The 21,494-nt window shown below is 47.3% G+C and overlaps 1 protein-coding gene across 4 annotated transcripts in view; it reads left to right on the top strand.

Moving 5' to 3' along the window:
• Positions 1-21,494, top strand: part of CACNA1H (calcium voltage-gated channel subunit alpha1 H) — an 822,232-nt gene that overhangs the window by 769,468 nt on the left and 31,270 nt on the right. For all 4 annotated transcript variants that reach the window (XM_068244151.1, XM_068244150.1, XM_068244152.1 and 1 more), the window contains 2 exons: positions 1,769-1,847; positions 17,995-18,116. In XM_068244151.1, the coding sequence (XP_068100252.1) occupies positions 1,769-1,847; positions 17,995-18,116 (201 nt within the window). The remainder of the gene's footprint in view (positions 1-1,768; positions 1,848-17,994; positions 18,117-21,494) is intronic.

Raw genomic sequence — 21,494 nt, 5'->3', positions numbered from 1 at the left:
AGTGATAGTTTCCTACTGTGCAGAGAGCCAACACCTGACTCCACCTACTTCCTCCCTCCACTCCCTCGTGGGTGGGGTCATTGCTGTGTTCATAAGAAAACACCGGCTTCTGCCCTCTACCAGCTCCTCCCTAACTACCTCCTGTGGGTGATGATGGGGTGTGGAAGGGGAATAGACAGTTCACAGACCGCTATTCCATAATCAAGTATCAAATTCACACAGGAATTCAGCATTGCAAACCCTGCCAGACAGGTTATAAAAATATTCATAATTCAAAAATGGGTTTGTGCTATGCACAAAATGTTGTAGATGGTAAATTCTGTTATATTTCACACAAATAAAAAAAAAATTGGAACAAGGTCTGTAAGGTTAGATGAGAGCTCCTGCTAGGCCCATCAGGGGTTCTTGGTTTATGAAGATGTAAAGTCACTGTGGAGACGTTAGTAGAGATGGTCACGGAGATGCTAATAATACCAGTCAGCATGCAGTTGTAAAGTGTACCTGTCACGAGGGGAAGAAGATCATTTATACTTCCTTTGGCCTTCTTCCAGCCCCCTGTCTTCTCCCTCTGTTGCTTATCTTTTAGCGCATAGAGGAGTTTCTGAGTTCAAGTGCGCTTTAAAGGGATCCAGAGATGAACGATTCACACAAAATAAACATATCAGTTGATAGCTTGTAAAGAATAAATGCTCTACCTGATAATTTCGCCACTCTGGTGTGCCTTTTTGAGTGTTTTTTTTATCCATTATTGCTCCAGGAAATATCCAATATGGCCGCCGGCTCATACCTGTTCTGCTTCCCGGTTATGAGTTGTTCTGGATGTGCTGTCTAGCCTCTATGAGACTATAGACAAGCAGGGCTGTTGCAACCTTTCATCTGTCTGCTTTCAACTGTTATTCTGGTATGCTGTGTGCTTGCCTGTAGGAAGTGTCTCTTATAGAAATGAAACTGCATACAGTAGATAATGACTGGCTGCACACTGCACACAGATACACTTGTCTGTTTCAGAGCTTCTTTCTCGGTAGCAGCAGCCCCTCCCATTTCAACAGCTCTGAGTAGGGGGCCAGGAGGGGGCAGGCTTGGGCTTGAAAAGACTCCACAGAAGAGTGACTCAGCTATAATGATTCCAAGTCAAACCTAGACTGTATCAGTCGGTAGATTCTTATCACAGTTGATAACAGATAGATTAGACTGAGAAGAATAAAACTAAAAGCAGGGTAGGTGTTTACTGTTATGTTCCCACTGATAAATGTAATAAAATACATGAGGGTGCTTCGTCTCTGGTTCTCTTTAAAGGGGAAAAAAATATGGCAGCCTCCATATACCTCTCACCTAAGTTGTCCTTTAATGTATGGGGCTTGGTATTGGACCAATCAAAATATTCAGAAAGTGCATTTTGGTCCAGCTCCAAGCTGCATACAAAAGCAGAATTATTAGCATCTCATGGACCTTCAGTCCTGGTTAGGGAAGAGGATTGTTGGATTGGTCAGAGGCTGAGCTTTCAGCACCATTGCCTAGACAGCAGAATAATAAACAAGCATGCTGTAACATATTAAATGAGATTGCCACAGAAAGGACTTATTCATCTAATCATGATACAGATTGTGCGTAGCAGAGGTCCTATTTAATCCCGAGCCAGTACACTTTGTAATGCTGATATTCTGGCTCCCTTTCTTGTGTTCCCATGTGTGTGCTTGTGTTATTGTTCTTTGATGTTGCTTTTTATGATGTATTGGATCTCAGTCTGGTCCTGTGTGTATCTTGGCAGGTGGGGAATCTGGGCCTTCTGTTCATGCTGCTGTTCTTCATCTACGCTGCTCTGGGAGTGGAGTTATTCGGGAAGCTGGGTGAGTGAGGACAAAGGGAGACCACTGTACAATGTGTTCATTTAGCCTCTTCATATGTTGATATACTGTTTTTATATATGACGTTTTATATCCTCTGGCGATGTGTGGGCAGATCGATGAAGAGACAGATCTCTCAATGATCAAATCTAATGGTAGAGAGATCTGTTGGCTGCCCATATAATGTAGGCCAATTCCTGATCAATGTCAGCAGGAAATCTCTCAGAAATCGGCCTCGCGACACCCACCTGGCCGCCCCCCAAATGTTGATGCCCCCGCAGGTGCCCGTGGATTGTAAATCTGACCCGTCCAGCTCCTGCGACTCCCGGTCTCCTCCAGTAAGCGCTGCTGTCATGTGGAGCCACTTGGTGGCACGTATACAACGTGGCGTATGTATGACATCATAGACAAGCGCCTGGTGCCATACGGAGGAGACAGCGAAGGAGACAAGGAGTTGCGGCAGCTGGATAGGTGAGATGTTACACCGCATGGGTGTCGGGAGGATCATTTTACACTTGGGGCTGCCATGCTGGCGGTGTTTGTAATGGCATTTGATATCACAATGACTGACAGACGCTCACCCGATCGACCACTGCTTGTTGCAGCACCTATTTTAATCCAATTTGATAAAGGAAGGTCGATCAGGCCACAAAATCGGTAGGTGTATGGTCACCTTAATTCTTTCTAGCTTTATCCAGAAGTAGATTTGGGCTCTGTTTGTAGAACAGGAGGGATTCGATTCCAAAGACTGTAGGCTGAAAATGGAAAAAAGCCACACAACATTTTGCTCTTCCCTAGCAGAGCAAACCAAACACCTTGCCTTCTCTGCTATGCTAATACTAAGAACACAGGCTGCAGTAAAAACTTCAGAGGTTTTCATTCTTCCTAAAAGAATATAACAAACGCAAAGATTTTGTTGGAATTCTCCTATAAGAGCAAGGGAAATAAGTTTGTTCTTTCTGTATGGGAGTGCCACATCCATCCATCCTCCTCACTCCCTGCACAGTAAACCAGATATACTCCTCTGCCTCTCTTAGTTTTAGGGGTGCAGATTGGCTCAGGCAAACCAAGCAGCTGATTGGGGCCTCTTCCACAGCAAGGGCCTCCCATTTTGCCAGAGCTGCCCTGTTTGTGTCTTGTATGGCCACTGCTACCTCCCTGTCACTTAAACACAGACATGGCAATGTGGAGAGCGGTGCATCACCACAGAGTACACTACAGATGTGGAATGGAGGACATTGCTCATTTCCTGCATTTGAAGTGTGCCGCACGGTTACTGTAAGCTGCTCTCCTCTCTTTGCGCCACACCTGATCTGCAGGTCGGTGAGTGTTGAGGATGGGAAGGCAGCAGGAAGCTACGTCCCTCTACTGACACCAAAGCCCTGTGGGGTGGGGGCACCTTTGGTTACCTATGCTGGGCAGGTTACCTATACTGAGGGGACACTATTGGCTACCTATACTGGGGGTGGCTATCTTTACTGGTAAGGGCGCCTTGGCTGGGGGTGACTACCTATACTGGGGGGACACCTGATTTTTTTTTTTTTTGGGGGGGGGGGGGGGGGGGGGGAAGGGGCAGGAGAAGGTGCCTCTGACTGGGCCACGAAAACCACCTGCTTTTTTGGGGAGGAAGGGACCTCTGACTGGGCCACAAAAACCATAGCAGCACCCCTGCTTAGGTTTTTACAACTTACCGTATATGCTAAACTGCCCTAGCATTACTTTGTGTATCAACAAGCCTGGCATTCTCTTCAAATTGTGTGTCTTAGTAGGTATCTCTATTAAACGTTTATTCTAAATGTGTAAGTTCTATGACTAATAGCAATAATTCAAAAGTTACAGTATATACAATAGCAATTTGTAAATGGGAAACGCTGACCATATATTGTCATACCTTCCCTTCATATATGATTTTTTGCTTTATTTCTAAACCATTGACATATTACACAACCGTCTGTCCTCCCCACAACTTGACTTGTGGGGGGGAAGGGTGATTCTCTCTCCACAAGGAGGCGCTCTCTGGTCCCTGCTGATCACAACAGTTTGTGCACTGGCAGGGCCGGTTTAAGCAACAATGGGGCCCCAGGGCAAAATAAACCTGGGGGGCCCCCCCAACATATACCCCGGAACAAAAATCGGCATTAGGGGACCTTTTTTGCAGCTGGTATAGTCAGGGTGTGAAGTCCCAATCGGTCGGAGCTCCACATTCTGGCTATCCCAGCCTGCATGGGGGACAAGGGGTTAAAAAGTTTCAGGAGGGGGGACCCAACATAATTAAAAAAAAAAAAAATTCCCACACTCTAAACATAAAAAAAAATTGGGAAAATAGAAAAAAATGCCAGGGATTTTCATACAGCCATATTGCGGCTGTATAGCGATCCCTGGCCAAAGCGCTGCTGGAAACCCCGTCAGGAAATTTATTGCGCTTTCGTTTGATGCATGTAAAATTACACTACCGTTAGGTTTGCTACTAAAAGTGACATTTACCGCATTTAAAAGTATACTTTTTTCCTTTGAAACTTTAAAATCGATTTTCTCAAAAACTATAAGGTCTTTTTGAAAAATTGTTTTTTCCTCTTATTCCTAATGATCTCCTTAACATATCCTGCAAATTTAGGGTTTCTAGCATATAAGGTGGATTTGCTATCAACCATTAAAGTCGGAAGGTTTTTAAATGTGTATTTTTTTTCCTTTGAAACTTTAAAATCGATTTTCTCAAAAACTATAAGGCCGATTTGAAAATTTGTTTTTTCCTCTTGTAGCCACTGGGGGCCCCTACAAGCTCTGGGGCCCTGGGGCAGCTGCCTCCTCTGCCTCTATATGTAGAAGCTTTCCAGAGGCGCCAATAGAATAAAAGTCACTTAAACGAGCTTAAAACCGATGGGGCAGTGGTGGGCCTATTCCATCCATGCAGACAAAGCAAACAAAGGAAGGACTGTGGCATCAACAGTCAAACAACAATTTATTTATACTCCACAGTAAAAATAGGCAACGCGTTTCACGGGCTCAATCCCGCTTCATCAGGCCAATCAAAAAGGAGCATACAGCTTATCAGCATCAAAACCACACTGAGCGCCTCAGTGTGGTTTTGATGCTGATAAGCTGTATGCTCCTTTTTGATTGGCCTGATGAAGCGGGATTGAGCCCGTAAAACGCGTTGCCTATTTTTACTGTGGAGTATAAATAAATTGTTGTTTGACTGTTGATGCCACAGTCCTTCCTTTGTTTGCTTTGTCTGCATGGATGGGATAGGCCCACCACTGCCCCATCGGTTTTAAGCTCGTTTAAGTGACTTTTATTCTATTGGCGCCTCTGGAAAGCTTCTACATATTGCTAAGTCCACCCTTGGTGGAGGGTTGTACCCATCTTCTTCCTATCTACAGAGAGCGACTTTTAATCCTGAGTGGGGTCAGGTTAATCTTCCCATCTGCCTTCACAGTGGTTGCCTAATGGTAACCCTGGTTTGTGAGTATTAAATTGTTATATTACTCATTATTAATTATCATCTATACAATATCACACTATTGGGCTCTTGGTGTCCCCCCTCCCTTTTCCTCTGCCTCTATGGTAGCGCCGGCCCTGTGCACTGGGAGATCAGCCGCCCATGCTTGTCTGCTGGAAAGTCTTGAGGGGAACCGGAGTTGAGAGGAGGAGGACGATATTTATTTTTCCGTTTGAACAATGCTTATTGCCTGACTGTCCTGCGGATCCAATGCCTCTAATACGTTAAGACATCGACCCTGAAAAAGCATGCTGATCAGATATTTCTGATTGAAGTCTGACTGACACTACTGCAGCCAAAGAGATCCGCAGGACAGCCAGAGGAGACGAGGCTTGTGAGTCAAGTCAGAATTGAAGTCAGAACAGACTATGAGGTGAGTATTGGTTATTAGTTTGAGTAAGTCATAGTTTCACAGGGTTAGTGGATAGGGAAGGATAGAATAGCTTTAGAGTTTAAAGGTTAAACATCAGGAAGGGGTTAGGCGTCAGAAAGGAGGTCTTACACATTAGGACAGTGATGTCCAAAGTCCGGCCCGTGGACCACTTGCAGTCTGCCAAGCCCTTTCCAGTGACCTCTGAAGTTTTTGTTTTTAATAACATGCGACCCCCCTTGGCCATCTGAAATAGCCCCGCCCCTCCTGTGACTAGTCCCGTCTCCTTCCCACGTTAGCTCCGCCCGACTCTGTGTGGCAGCATGTTGCCGCCAGGGTTGATGGGGCAGAGGATCATAGGCCCCAGTGTGCGGCAGCACGTGAAGGTAGCTGAGTGCCAGCCCAAAAGTAAGGAGTGATTGCAGTAGAAGAGTGTGTATGTATATATATGTTGTGTGTATGTTTATTTATATACAGTATATATATATATATATATATATATATATATATATATATATATGTATAGATGTGCAGTAAAAGTGTATATATACTTCACAAAGGACCAGGACTGGATCTGGAGCAAGGGAGGAATCAGCAATAGGCCAGGGTGGACAAGTCCACCGGTTCCACGGGCATCTCCCCACCATGTGGTCTCGATCTTGACAAAGCAGAGTGACGCCCACATGCCCAATCCTACTTTGCTGAAACCAAACGTACTGTAAACTACTCACCTACTTCTCCTCCAAATCTGTTGTTCCCCTGATGCCGTTGTGAAGACTCCATCACTAGAGTCCAGGATTGCCACCAGCTCCGGCTTTGTCAATATTCAGCACTATGGGCCTGTTGTGATTGGCAGGGTCCTCACCTAGGTAGCTGTCAGACCAGAAGGACATCACTGGATGAAAATTGTTGACACACACTTTACAATCACGAGCTTACTGTCAGGGACGGATTTCTGGTTAGGCCACAGAGGCTCGAGTCTTGGGCAGCTTAATCCCAAGGGTTTGGCTGGACATTGAAGAAGGGTTGTTGCATATCAAGGAGTATACTGCAAATTAAATTGGCAGGCTACAAATGGGGAACACAAGGAAGACGGCTGCCGCAGCTCAAGAGAGCCATACATGAAAGAAAGGGGTTGCTGTATATGGATTTTACACATGGAAAAGGGGCTGCACATGGAATGGGAGAGGAGTGCTCTTGTAAGGGCAATCAGCAAGAAAGTTGGCCTAGGGCAGGGGTAGGGAACCTATGGCTCGGGAGCCAGATGTGGCTCTTTTGATGGCTACATCTGGCTCACATACAAATCAGTAGGGCTTGATTCACTAAGCTTCACTACTCAAGCAGCGCAGCTTAGTGTGGCAGTGCAAGTAAAATTTTCAAAGTAGTGCACGCTACTGCTGTAGTGTGCACTACTAACTTACTCGCGCTACCCCAAAACTAACGGCTGCTCCAATGTCCCATTCTGAACCCTGTCAACTCCAGTGACTTTGTAGAATGAGATCCCCGCACTTACATTGGCCCAATAGGCTGCCTGTCGCTTGACAGGCAGCCTATTGGGCCAAAGTGCTGGGACCTCGTCCAACAAAGTGAATCAACCCCCAAGTCAGCTAGCTAATGGTACATGCTGTTAGTCGGTATTTCTCCTGTCTGGCTCGCGGGGGAAATTGCTGATGTTGCTGAAACCCAAGAGAAGCTGAAGACGTGTTTGACACTTCCGCTGCCCAGAAGGTCAACTGTGTACACATCACCATCGCAACAGGGGCATGAGCCTTACTGTCACAATTTTAAACATTGTATGGCTCTCACGGAATTACATTTTAAAATATTTGGTGTTTATGGCTCTCTCTGCCAAAAAGGTTCCCGACCCCTGGCCTAGGGGCACTAAAATTAAAAATCCAACCTTGGTTACTGTGGCCAAGGATGGGCATAATCGGGAACACAAGAAAGTTTGTATTAGCTGCCTAACGACCTCGTCATGCCAACGGGCGTGACCACGGCGGCAGCCCCACGACCACCTAACGCCAATTGGAGTCAAGTCCTGGGGCCGGCTAATGCAGGAGATCGCGCGCAGGCTGCGCACACATCTCCTGCTTGGGAGGTGGAGCTCGCCCTGCCTTCATTCTCCGAGCGGCAATCGCTGCTTGGGAGACTGTTAGACGGCAAAATCACTGTCTTTTTACTAAGTACAGCACTGCAGCGCTGTATTGGAGACAGCCGTGTGACACACCTGTCCCCCTGGCACACAGGAGAGCGATCGGCTGTCATAGGCTGCAGCCTATGACAGCCGATCGCATCATTGGCTGGCTGGGGGGGGGGTTTCAGGGGGAAAAAAAATAGTAAATTTAAAAAAAAATAATATTTATACAAAAAAAAATAAACAATGGACGGGGGGTCGATCAGACCCCACCAACAGAGAGCTCTGTTTGTGGCGAGAAAGGGGGGGAATCACTCGTGTGCTGTGTTGTACAGCCCTGCAGCTTGGCCTTAAAGCTGCAGTGGCCAATTTAGTGAAAATTGGCCTGGTCTTTAGGTGGGTTTAACACTGCGGTCCTCAAGAAGTTAAACCACTTGACCAGCCGGTGGATGTGCAGGATTGGGAAAAACACCGTATTTTGTGTAAAGACAGGAGACGCATCTGCTCATTATCAGCAAATTTCTAACACAACAGATCGTTTACAGCTGTTCATTCTTCCTGTGAATTCCACAAGATGTAATTATCGATGGAACTTGATGCAGCAACTGTGAGCTCATCAGAGGAGGATCAACCAAAATGTGAAATCAAAGGTCAACTCGAGCCGAGTCTTTCTTCAGATCCAGGTGGAGACGAGTGGGATGGGTTTGCTGGAGCTGTAGATTGTGGTTGTGGCTACACACATCTCATCATGACCAATCAATATGAGGCAGATTTGTTCATCTTGACTGAATCTTCCTGAAAGCTATTATGTTATCTCACTATTAATATAAATGCGAAAGGTTGGATGTGTGTTACTCAATCATGATTGGTCAGATTCTGCTGACCTCTTTCTAGACAATGCTGGTTACTGGCTCTTATGGTTATTTACTAAACATAATGCTTTTCAATAACTTACTCGGAACATGCAAATCAGGAGTTTTGACTTTCCAGGTGATGGGCTGGACCAGAGGATCACCTTCACAGAAAGGCAGCTACAGTTTTCAGAAGTAGATCAGAAATGGCAGAAAGTTGGGGAAAATACTTTAAAGGCTGCAGAGTAGGATGTTGCAGTAGTCAAGACAGAAAATTATTAGGGCATTTTAGTAGCCTCTTGTGCGGGTTTGGTTCTACTGACAATGGGCAAAATTAACCTGGCGGCCCCATAAGTAGAATTTAGGTAAGGAACCCCTTTCTCTCTGGCCATTCCCCCCCCCCCCCACACACACACACACACAGCCAAGTTACTGGTACTACCCCCCCGATCTGCCTCCCCAATTATATAGTGGTCCCCGGGGCCCCTGCATAGTTTTCAGCAGCACTGTGAATCACCTGTCCGGCAGCCCTGCAAGGGTAAACACCGGATTGCATGGAGGAGTGCACCGGCCTGGACAGGTGAAACCAGGGGGAAATGGCAGCACTCGGGGGCCCTGGGGCAATTGCCCTGGTTGCTCTTATGGATGTGCTCTAGTGTAAGTAAGAGACAAATCTGACTCATCATTTTTAATAGTGAGGTAATACGTGGCTTAAGTGACAGCTCAGAGTTAAATGTTACCCCAGACAGTGGGCATTTTTAAGTTGAGGTTATTGGGGTGTTTCTACAGTTATCGTAGCTAGAGGTGGGAGGAGCAGAAAGATGGTAAGAGAGCACAGGGAGGTGGGGGAGAGGCGGTACAAGGGCATGGAGAGGCGGTACAGGGGCATGGTGAGGCGGTACAAGAACATGGAGAGGCGGTACAGGGGCATGGAGAGGCGGTACAGGGGCATGGAGAGGCGGTACAGGGGCATGGAGAGGCGTTACAAGGGCATGGAGAGGCGGTACAAGAACATGGAGAGGCGGTACAGGGGCATGGAGAGGAGGTACAAGGGCATGGTGAGGCGGTACAAGGGCATGGTGAGGCGTTACAAGGGCATGGAGAGGCGGTACAAGAACATTGAGAGGAGGTACAGGGGCATGGAGAGGCGGTACAAGAACATGGAGAGGCGGTACAGGGGCATGGAGAGGAGGTACAGGGGCATGGAGAGAAGGTACAGGGGCATGGAGAGGAGGTACACGGGCATGGAGAGGCGGTTCAGGGGCATGAAGAGGCATTACAGGGGCATGGAGAGGCATTACAGGGGCATAGAGAGGCGGTACAAGAACATGGAGAGGCGGTACAAGAACATGGAGAGGCAGTTCATGGGCATGGAGAGGAGGTACAAGAGCATGGAGAGGCGGTACAAGGGCATGGAGAAGCGGTACAGAGGCATGGAGAGGCGGTACAGGGGCATGGAGAGTCGGTACAGAGGCATGGAGAGGCGGTACAAGGGCATGGAGAGTCGGTACAGAGGCATGGAGAGGCGGTACAGGGGCATGGAGAGGTGAGGAAGAGGCATTTGCAGGAGTGCTTTTCCTGCTAAGGATGCCCCTTCCCTGTAAGGCTACCGACAAGCTGGTCGTCAGTAGATTCCTGGGGTCATAGCAGGGCGCATGGGGGAAGAGAGCAGTGTGGATGGGACACGGCAGCATGGCATATGTAGGGGAATCTGCCTTGGGTATATTTAAGTTTGCAGAAACAGCAGATAGATAGTCAGTGACTGGAGATAACCGCGCAGAGCATATGTGTGTGGTTGCAGGGGTCTATAGACCCTGCAAGAGATGCAGCTGCAGGGGGGCTTAGAAGCTGCAGAGGGCCCTGTAGGGGAAAGGTTTATTTTCCCTGTCCTAAGAGACTGACAACTAAGAGAACGGAGAGAAAACATTCATGCTCTATGCACAATTGTTCTAATGACTGCCTCTGTTAAGGAATCATACAGTTTTGCAGACAAAGATTTGTAGACAGTCCCTATTTAGTGTTCAGCAAGGTCTTGTGTACAGCACAGAGAGGTGATACAGGGGCATGGAGAGGCGGTACAAGCAGGGGCGTAACTAGAAACCACTGGGCCCCCCTGCGAAACTTTGGATGGGGCCCCCCCATCAAACCCATCTGCCCCCCACCCCCAGGCAATATACCACAAACAAAATGACTTTTTTTTTAAACGCAGGCACCCCCAGCCACAAAACAGAAACCAGGCAGGCTGAGGCGCCCCCACAAAACAGAAATTAGGCAGAGAGCAGATCCAGAGACACACACAGCCACTCACACTACATACATAGCCACTCACACTACATACATAGCCACACACACTACATACACAGCCGCACACACTACATACACAGCCACTCACACTACATACACAGCCACTCACACTACAGCCGCTCACAGTCACACTACATACACAGCCACTCACACTACATACACAGCCACACACAGAGAGACACACAGACACACTACATACATAGCCACACACAGACACTCACTACACACACACACACTACATACATAGCCACTCACACTACATACATAGCCACACACACTACATACACAGCCGCACACACTACATACACAGCCACTCACACTACATACACAGCCACTCACACTACAGCCGCTCACAGTCACACTACATACACAGCCACTCACACTACATACACAGCCACACACAGAGAGACACACAGACACACTACATACATAGCCACACACAGACACTCACTACACACACACACACTACATACATAGCCACACACACACACTACATACATAGCCACACACACACACTACATACATAGCCACACACAGACACACTACATACATAGGTAGCCACACACAGAGAGACACACAGACACACTACATACATACAACAACCACATAGATTACTGCGGGATATCAAACCAATTAACCTCCTTGCCGTTCTAAAAAATCCGGCAAGGAGGCAGCGCTGCACTTTTTTTTTATTTATTTTTTTTTAAATCATGTAGCGAGCCCAGGGCTCGCTACATGATAGCCGCTGAGCGGCGGCATCCCCTCACCCACTCCGATCGCCTTCGGCGATCAGAGTATGCAGGGAATCCTGTTGAGAACGGGCGGCACGCACAGCGGCACGCACAGCGTCCACCCGGAACACTGGAGGAGGTAAGTCCCGCCCACCAATGCCGCTGCCAGTCACCGCCGCCAGCCACCACCGCATCTTTATGGAGGGGAGAGCCAGGGAGAGGAGCCCCAAGGTGAGGGAGGGGGGGGGGGAACGTCCGCCCTTCCCCACGCTGCGCACAATGCTCCTCTCTGCTGCGCTGCTCCCCTCCAGGGGGGGGCAACTGGCTACATATACTGGGGGCCACTATATACCTGGCTACATATACTGGGGCCACTATACACCTGGCTACATATACTGGGGGCCACTATACACCTGGCTACATATACTGGGGGCCACTAAACACCTGGCTACATATACTGGGGGCCACTATACACCTGGCTACATATACTGGGGGCCACTAAACACCTGGCTACATATACTGGGGGCCACTATACACTTGGCTACATATAGTGGGCACATATACCCCTGGCTACATATACTGGGGGCCACTAAACACCTGGCTACATATACTGGGGGCCACTATACACCTGGCTACATATACTGGGGGCCACTAAACACCTGGCTACATATACTGGGGGCCACTATACACCTGGCTACATATACTGGGGGCCACTATACACCTGGCTACATATACTGGGGGCCACTATACACCTGGCTACATATACTGGGGGCCACTATACACCTGGCTACATATACTGGGGGCCACTATACACCTGGCTACATATACTGGGGGCCACTAAACACCTGGCTACATATACTGGGGGCCACTAAACACCTGGCTACATATACTGGGGGCCACTATACACTTGGCTACATATAGTGGGCACATATACCCCTGGCTACATATACTGGGGGCCACTAAACACCTGGCTACATATACTGGGGGCCACTAAACACCTGGCTACATATACTGGGGGCCACTAAACACCTGGCTACATATACTGGGGGCCACTATACACCTGGCTACATATACTGGGGACATATACACCTGCCTACATATACTGGGGACATATACACCTGCCTACATATACTGGGGACATATACACCTGCCTACATATACTGGGGACATATACCCCTGCCTACATATACTGGGGACATATACCCCTGCCTACATATACTGGGGACATATACCCCTGGTTACCTGGGCACATATACCCCTGCCTACATATACTGGGGACATATACACCTGCCTACATATACTGGGCACATATACCCCTGCCTACATATACTGGGGACATATACCCCTGCCTACATATACTGGGCATATATACCCCTGGCTACATATACTGGGCACATATACCCCTGCCTACATATACTGGGCACATATACCCCTGCCTACATATACTGGGCATATATACCCCTGGCTACATATACTGGGCATATATACCTCTGGCAACATATACTGGGCATATATACCCCTGGCAACATATACTGGGCATATATACCCCTGGCTACATATACTGGGCATATATACCCCTGGTGACATATACTGGGCATATATACCCCTGGCTACATATACTGGGCATATATACCCCTGGTGACATATACTGGGCATATATACCCTTGGCTACATATACTGGGCACATATACCCCTGGCTATATATACTGGGCACATATACCCCTGGCTATATATACTGGGCACATATACCCCTGGCTATATATACTGGGCACATATACCTCTGACTACATATACTGGGGACATATCCCACTGGCTACATATACTGGGCACATATACCCCTGGCTACATATACTAGGCAACTATACCTCTGGCTACATATACTGGGGACTACTATACTCATGGCTACTTATACTGGGGACACCTATAGACCTGGCTACCTGGGGGTACCTATTTTGGGGGAACTGCTGTCAGATTATCTGCATTTTTGTGGAATCGCTGTTATGTATTTTGGGGAACAGCTGCCAGATTATGTGTATGTTAGGGGAACGGCTGCTGCCAAATTACGTGTATTTTAGGGAACTGCTGCCAGATTGTGTATGTTTGGGGGACCACTACTGCCAGATTATATGTCCTTTGGGTGTTACGTGTATTTTGGGTGATCCGCTGCCAGGTTTCGCGTATTTTAGGGAACTGCTTCCAAATTATGTGTATGTTGGTGGAACTGCTGCTGCCACATTGTCTATTTTGGGGGAACCACTTCCATATTATCTGTATTTTGGAGGAACTTTTACCAGATTGTGTCTTTTTGGTGAAATGCTGTCAGATTACATCTATTTTTGGGGGATACACTACGGCAGAGCTCAAACTTCCTCGGCAGACCTTTTACATCACTGCTAAGGTCATGTATATTTGGCCCCACCCATGACCACGCCCACGGGTTGCTTGACCACGCCCATTTTGGCGCGCCGCGCGGAATTCTCCGGGTGAGTCCACTCACTTCTTTTCCCAGGACTAGACCCCTGCACACACTACATACACACAGACAGCCTCCGCAGCGGCAGACATGACATTTGGCCTCATTTATCACCCTGTCTGCAGGAGATTACAGAAGAAAGAAGACTCGTGGCAGCCCACAAGAGTCTAGCGTGCTTGAGGAGGCGGGGAGGGGGGCTGATAAGGAAGCATACAGAGCTTGACGAGAAGTATGCCTCCAGGTCCTAGTGCCCGCCTCCGCACCAGACAGCAAAAGCCTGCTCCCAATTTGTGTCATATACATGTCCGCTTGCTAGTTAATGCATGCGGGCGGGTGTTGGTTCCCAGAGCTGCGGGCCCCCTCTCCCCTCGGGGCCCCCCTGCCCCCGCATCCCTTGCAAGGGCGGTAGGTACGCCCCTGGGTACAAGGGCATGGAGAGGCGGCACAAGGGCATGGAGAGGCGGCACAAGGGCATGGAGAGGCAATACAAGGGCATGGAGAGGCGGTACAAGGGCATGGAGAGGCGGTACAGGGGCATGGAGAGGCGGTACAGGGGCATGAAGAGGCGGTACAAGGGCATGGAGAGATGATACAGGGCCATGGAGAGACGGTACAGGGGCATGAAGAGGCGGTACAAGGGCATGAAGAGGCGACACAAGGGCATGGAGAGGCGGTACAAGGGCATGGAGAGGTGATACAGGGGCATGGAGAGGCGGTACAGGGGCATGAAGAGGCGGTACAAGGGCATGAAGAGACGACACAAGGGCATGGAGAGGCGGCACAAGGGCATGGAGAGGTGATACTGGGGCATGGAGAGGCGGTACGAGGGCATGAAGAGGCGGTACAAGGGCATGGAGAGGTGATACAGGGGCATGGAGAGTGAGTGTAATAAGCTGAGGCTGGGAGCACACTCGTCTGTCAGTTTTCTGTATGCGTTTTCTGTACACCACCTGTGTCTGCATGTGTGGAAACATGCACGTTTTATCACAGACGCTAATGTCATTGATAGAGAAAATGTGTGCAGTGCTTCACTGCTGTCTGTTAACATCTTCATTGGGAAAACACATTCAAGTGTGCACTAGCCAATCAAATAACATTGGTTCTCAGTCTGCCTGTGCAGAAAGCGAGGGGGTTTCGCAGTGCTGTCCCAGACCATGAATGTAGACAGAGTATGGAGAATAGGTATTTCTCTATTTTGCATCCAGGAGGTCATTAGCAACTAGTAAGGACTGTTTTGGTGGAAGGGGGGGAGCAGAAGCCAGACTGGAGAGAAAGTTCAGCTTATTTAGCATTTTCCTGCCACCATCTCATTGTCTTTATCTCAGAGCTCTACCCTTGGGTCACAATGCCCTTTAAATACTAATGGCCTGTCTTAACTGGTATTTTTAATGGGCCCTTTTGTGCCTGTTTATCATTGATTAACCTTGAGAAAGACTCTTTCCTACAAAAGCATTATCTGTAATTTCAGGAGAAATAAAACAAGCATGAAGAGCAGGAGAGGGGGGTGGAGAGGAGGAGTTATTTTAAAGTGAGCCGGAGGTGAGAGTGATATAGAGGCTGCCATATTAATTTCCTTTTAAACAATACAAGTTACCTGGAAGCTCTGCTGATCTATTTGGCTGCAGTAGTGCCTGAATCACACCAGAAACAGGCATGCAGCTAATCTTGTCAAATCTGACAATTATGCCAGAAAAACCTGATCTGCAAATGCATGTTCAGGGTCTGTGGCTAAAAGTATTAGAGGCAGAGGATCACCAGGATGCCATGCAACTAGGATTGCTTAAAGGATACCCGAGGTGACATGATGAGACAGACATGTGTATGTACAGTGCCTAGCACACAAATAACTATGCTGTGCTCCTTTTTTTCTTTCTCTGTCTGAAAGAGTTAAACATCAGGTATGTAAGTAGCAGTTCTTGTCTGAGTCAGGGCTGAGTCAGACTACAGCGTGACTCTCACTGATAAGAAATTACAACTATAAAACACTTTCCTAGCAGAAAATGGCTTCTGAGTGCAGGAAATAGATAAAAAGGGTCAATAGTTCATATATTTTAGCTCTGGCATACTTCAAAGAATGTGTCATTGAGCAAAAACAATAAAACATTAAAAACTTAAAAAGTAGATTTAAATATAAAATAAAACTGTGGCATATCTTAAAAAGTTATTTTAGGAGGATGATAGATACAATTGTTTATTTCATTAGTTTATTTTTACCTCGAGTGTCCTTTAAAAGGAAATACTTTAAATATGGCAGCCTCCACATACCTCTCCCTACAGTTGTCCTTTAGGATTGATATGCCAAGAAAGGAGCAGCCAACATCATGACGAATATGAAGCAGGATTGTAAAAATGGATCTCAAAGACTCCCAGCTTCACATCCTGTGAGGTGCAGATTGTTGGAGGAGCTTAACCTATTTTGGTTCCTGGACGTAGTTTCTACGTCCAGGAACCATGCACGCTACCGCGGCCGATCGTGCACGTGCACGCGCACTCCCGGCCGCGGATTCGGTAGCCAAGGAATCAATGTATCGGGCTATGGTGCCCGATCACTGATTCCTCTCCCCCGCTGAAAAAGCGACAGCTTCTCTCGGAAGCTGTGCTTTTTCTGGCTGTCTCCTTCCCGATGCGTCACTCTAAGCGCGTGCTACGCTTAGAGTGACGTCATGTAAACAAACTCATGGCCGCCATCTTGTGGCCAAAAAGTAATACTACACCTGAAAAAAAAAATTAACACACATTTACATTATAAATCTATTGTTTACCCCCCACCCTCCCAAAACTACCCAAATAAAATGTTTACTATAAAAAAAAAAAAATTACAATAAAAAAAAAAAAAAAAAAACATGTAAATATTTACCTAAGGGTCTAAACTTTTTAAATATCAATGTAAAGATGAAATATTTATTTATTTATTTTTATTTTAAACTTGTAAATAGTGATAGATGCAAAATGGAAAAAATGCACCTTTATTTCCAAATAAAATATTGTCGCCATACATTGTGATGGGGACATAATTTTAATGGTGTAATAACCGGGACATATGGGCATATACAATACGTGAGTTTTAATTATGGAGGCATGTATTATTTTAAAACTATAATGGCTGAAAACTGAGAAATAATGAATTTTTCCATTTTTTTCTTATTCTTCCTGTTAAAATGCATTTACAGTAAAGTGGCTCTTAGCAAATGTACCCCCCAAAGAAAGCCTAATTGGTGGCGGAAAAAACAAGATATAGATCAGTGCATTGTGATAAGTAGTGATAAAGTTATAGGCTAATGAATGGGAGGTGAACATTTCTCACGTGAAAACCACGGAACCTGAATGGGTTAAAGTGGCCACACGCCATACAGTTTTCTTATATCCCTTTTCAATTCAAGAATGACAATACATTTTTCTGAGTGATTGTAACATTTGAAAAATTTGACCAACGTACCACACACGTGTGTTCAATTCATCCCCAATTATGAACAAAAATTACCGAATACTGCTCTATACATTAAGAAGCTGACAATCTACCCTACACCATTCACTTTTCATAAAAATTGATCTGAGAAACCCAACACTCCCGACCGACTTATATAGAAAAAAAAGGGAATTGTTTTTATTGAATCGCAATAAAATTGGCTCATTTTGTTGTTTCGGTTGTGTGGCTGAAAGGGAGACTCTGGTTGTGGTAGACAATCTTCAGCAATGTTCTGCCAGTTCTTACAGGTTGCTAACAGGTCCTCTTGTCTGCAGTGTTCTGCCAGTTATTACAGGTTGCTAACAGGTCCTCTTGTCTGCAGTGTGCACCGAAGACAACCCGTGTGAGGGACTCAGCAGGCACGCTACGTTCGAGAACTTCGGAATGGCTTTCCTGACCCTGTTCCGTGTCTCAACAGGTGACAACTGGAACGGCATCATGAAGGTAAGAAGTCGGCAAAAGAGCTGGTCCATTGCAGTTTAGAAAGAGAACCTGTCAGGGCCCTTTTCCACTAGCAGTCGCTAGCGTTCGCGCTGAACGCTAGCGATTGCTGAATCGCAATTCCGCCGTTTTCCCGACGTTTGCGGCCGCGATTTTGCTATGCTATGCACTGCATAGCAAAATCGCGGCAAAAGTCGCTCCGCGGCGCGATCGCGATCAAGTAAAAAACGAATCGCGGTAGTGGAAATGACCTACCGCGATTCCTATGTTAAAAAGCAAACCGTAGCGATTGTAAAATCGCTAGCGGTTTGCGGTTTTGCGATTCAGCTAGCGCAAACGCGCTAGTGGAAAAGGGCCCTCAGGGCTGGCCAGGTGTATAAATGGACACTGTAAAGGAAAATTTTTGTGTGACTATTGTGCTGATCCTCTGCCTTTACCCACTTATGCTGGGAATACACGGTTCGTTTTTGAGGTGATTAAATGGTTCGATAATTTCTGACATGTCTGATCTCCCTTTCGATCCTTTCGCCGCTCGATTTCTGATAGAAGTGAATGGAAAAAGATACGAAAGAGACTGCAGAATCAAGCGGCAAAAACGATCGAGAGGAGAATCGAGCGGCAGAAACGAAGCGTGTATTCCCAGCATTAAACTGCCGCGGATTTCTAAAGGCGTTTCTCTGTTTCCACATCTAGACGCCATGGATATCTAGAGGTACTTCCACCTGCAGCAGATGTCTATAGGCGGGTTTGTTTCCCCCATATTGTTTGGGCTCAGTGCCAACTTTCTTCTTGTCTTGAGATATGCAAATAATTCTAAGTTGATGGAGAATTATGCAAATGTTTCTGGAAATCTATGCAGCTTGAAAATGGACCAACTAAATGCTTTTTTTACTGCATGATTTGATTAATCCATTTACATGTTAGATTTTCATAGTATTTAGCCTAGTTCTGTATCATAAAAACTAGCATAGTTCTTAACCTCCCTAGCGGTATGATTATTTCCAGATTTTTTTTCCAAAAGCATTGCAATTTTTTCACAAGCTTTCAGACCCTAAAAATCATACCGCTAGATAGGTCTGGGGCAGCCCTGCACATTCCACACCTCCAATGGATCAAACTCGGGATTACTGCTCTAAGCTGTGGATTTCTGTCCCGAGCCTGACTCGGGGTTACCGCTAAGGAAGTTAATCATTACAAATTTATTTTCCCCTCAACGACAATCCTACTGACTAATGTGGACTATGGTACATGTAGATGTTACACGACATTTGATGAGCACAATATGAAAAAGGCACTGGCGTGTAGCCTTAAAGGACTTACGAGGCCAAAATCGTTAAAAAAGTCAAGTACCTGCAAGATGTTTAAATGCACGGAGGACGCCGTCCGCGCCCTCCGTGCAGTTCCGCCGGGTTCCCTTCCTGAAAGCGCCCCCCGTGCCGATCGCGACCCCACAGGCCGGGTCAGGCTCTCATGCCGTATGGCCGCTGGAGCTGGCCGCGGCTGCGCAGTCCGCATTGCCGCGATTGCGGCTGCGCAGCTCTAGGGCCAACCCCTCTGAACCACGCACTGTAGCGTGGATCGGAGGGGTTGGCCCTAGAGCTGCGCAGCCGCACTCGCGGCAATGCGGACTGCGCAGCCGCTGCCAGCTCTGGCGGCCATATTAGGAGCGGCATGAGAGCCTGACCCAGCCTGTGGGGTCGCGATCGGCACGGGGGGCGCTTTCAAGAAGGGGACCCTGCGGAACTGCACAGAGGGCGCGGACAGCGTCCTCCGTGCATTTAAACATCTTGCAGGTACTTCACTTTTTTACCGATTTTGGCCTCGTAAGTCCTTTAAAAAAAAAATAGCTGACCCGGAATAAGTATGGCGCCATGACTCCGCTGGCCATATGCTTCTGACAGGGCATACTATTTGAGTTGGGCACCCGGGTGGTGCTGCTAGTAAAACTATTTGCAATTTGCATTACCAGTATTTTGCTACAGACTTACCTGGCCCCCATTCTCACACAAACAGGACAGCCGGATAAATGCAGCTTTATAAAAAAAAAAAAAAATAACCAAGATAGCGTCCTCCATAATTCTCTCACTTCAAACTCTCTATAAGAGCAAGTACTGTGAAATGAATCAATTAACCTTTTGGTGACCACCTATATTAGATCCTCCGCCGCACTTGTGGCTGTTCTAGCCTGATGCGGCGTAGGGTTTACGCCACCTGCCGTTTCCGCTCCCGACGCGATCGTGCGCACCCAAGAGGTGAGATTAAGCTGTCATATGACAGCTGACATTTCCCCCTCAGTAATCAGAAGCCATCGCATATGGCTGCCGATCACGTGATCACTATGATCGCTGGCGGATTGTAGTGATCACTATTGGCAGCTGCGGCGGTAGGGGGGGAAGAAGAGGATCCACTCACCTCCCTGACGTTACCACGATGATTGGCACTCCCCACCGCTCTGGCTGGCATCCCCGCTCTCTCTGACCTCAGTGCAGGGTCCCGGCTTGATGACGTCATCAAGTTGCGACCCGGAACTGAGCGGCAGTAGGAGCGGAGATGCCGGCCAGAGCGGAGGGGTCAGCTGCAGCTCGTCGCTGGAGCCTGGAAGGTGAGTAATGGTTGCCAGCTACAGGGGGGACACTGTGCCCAGCAAGCCCCACTGGGGATCCGACTGCCTGACCCCCCAAACACGCCCCCCCCCCCCTTCAGCGAAAATGCCTGGTCCATAAGGGGGGTTAGGCGGCCGGTCCCCAAAGGGTTAAAGTGTTACTGAAAATTGTAATAAAACAAAGTGTTTCACTTACCTGGGGCTTCTGCCAGCCCCGTGCAGCCCTCCTATCCCGTGCTGGTCCTCCACGATCCCCCATTCTTCCGCCGCCAGCTAGTTTTGTTACCAAAGTGAAACACTTTGTTTTATTGCAATTTTCAGTTCCGTGTGTAAACTGCTTCTGATGTATTTCATTGCTGGATCTGTGCTTGGTCAAGAATTTGGTCTCCAAACTCGCCTATTCCAAAACTACCATGGTGCTGAAGTGACAGCACTGGACCTCCCACCATGCCGACAATACTCAGTCAGTCAGTGTAATATCCGTTCCATTCATTTTGGAGCAGGTTTTGAGTGGTATATTAGCGTAGGATTGATAGGATATAGAGGAGGAGTCAAATTTTGGGGTGTGGGACAACACTAATTGTCAGCTTTTGCCAACATTCCCTATATCCATGTATTCTATTTTCTGTAACGTTGACAGAGATGACTAAATTGTTATCTGTGATTCATTCTTGTTATGAAACAAGACGGACTGGGAACATATTGACATAATGAATATTTACCTTCCGACGCCTCCACATCAGACTCCTGCAGATGTAGAGCATGTACAGGATCTTCTC

Source organism: Hyperolius riggenbachi, chromosome 7 (genome assembly GCF_040937935.1).
Source record: "Hyperolius riggenbachi isolate aHypRig1 chromosome 7, aHypRig1.pri, whole genome shotgun sequence".
NCBI classification, from domain to species: domain Eukaryota; kingdom Metazoa; phylum Chordata; class Amphibia; order Anura; family Hyperoliidae; genus Hyperolius; species Hyperolius riggenbachi.
This window is presented reverse-complemented; position numbering and strand designations above follow the sequence as displayed.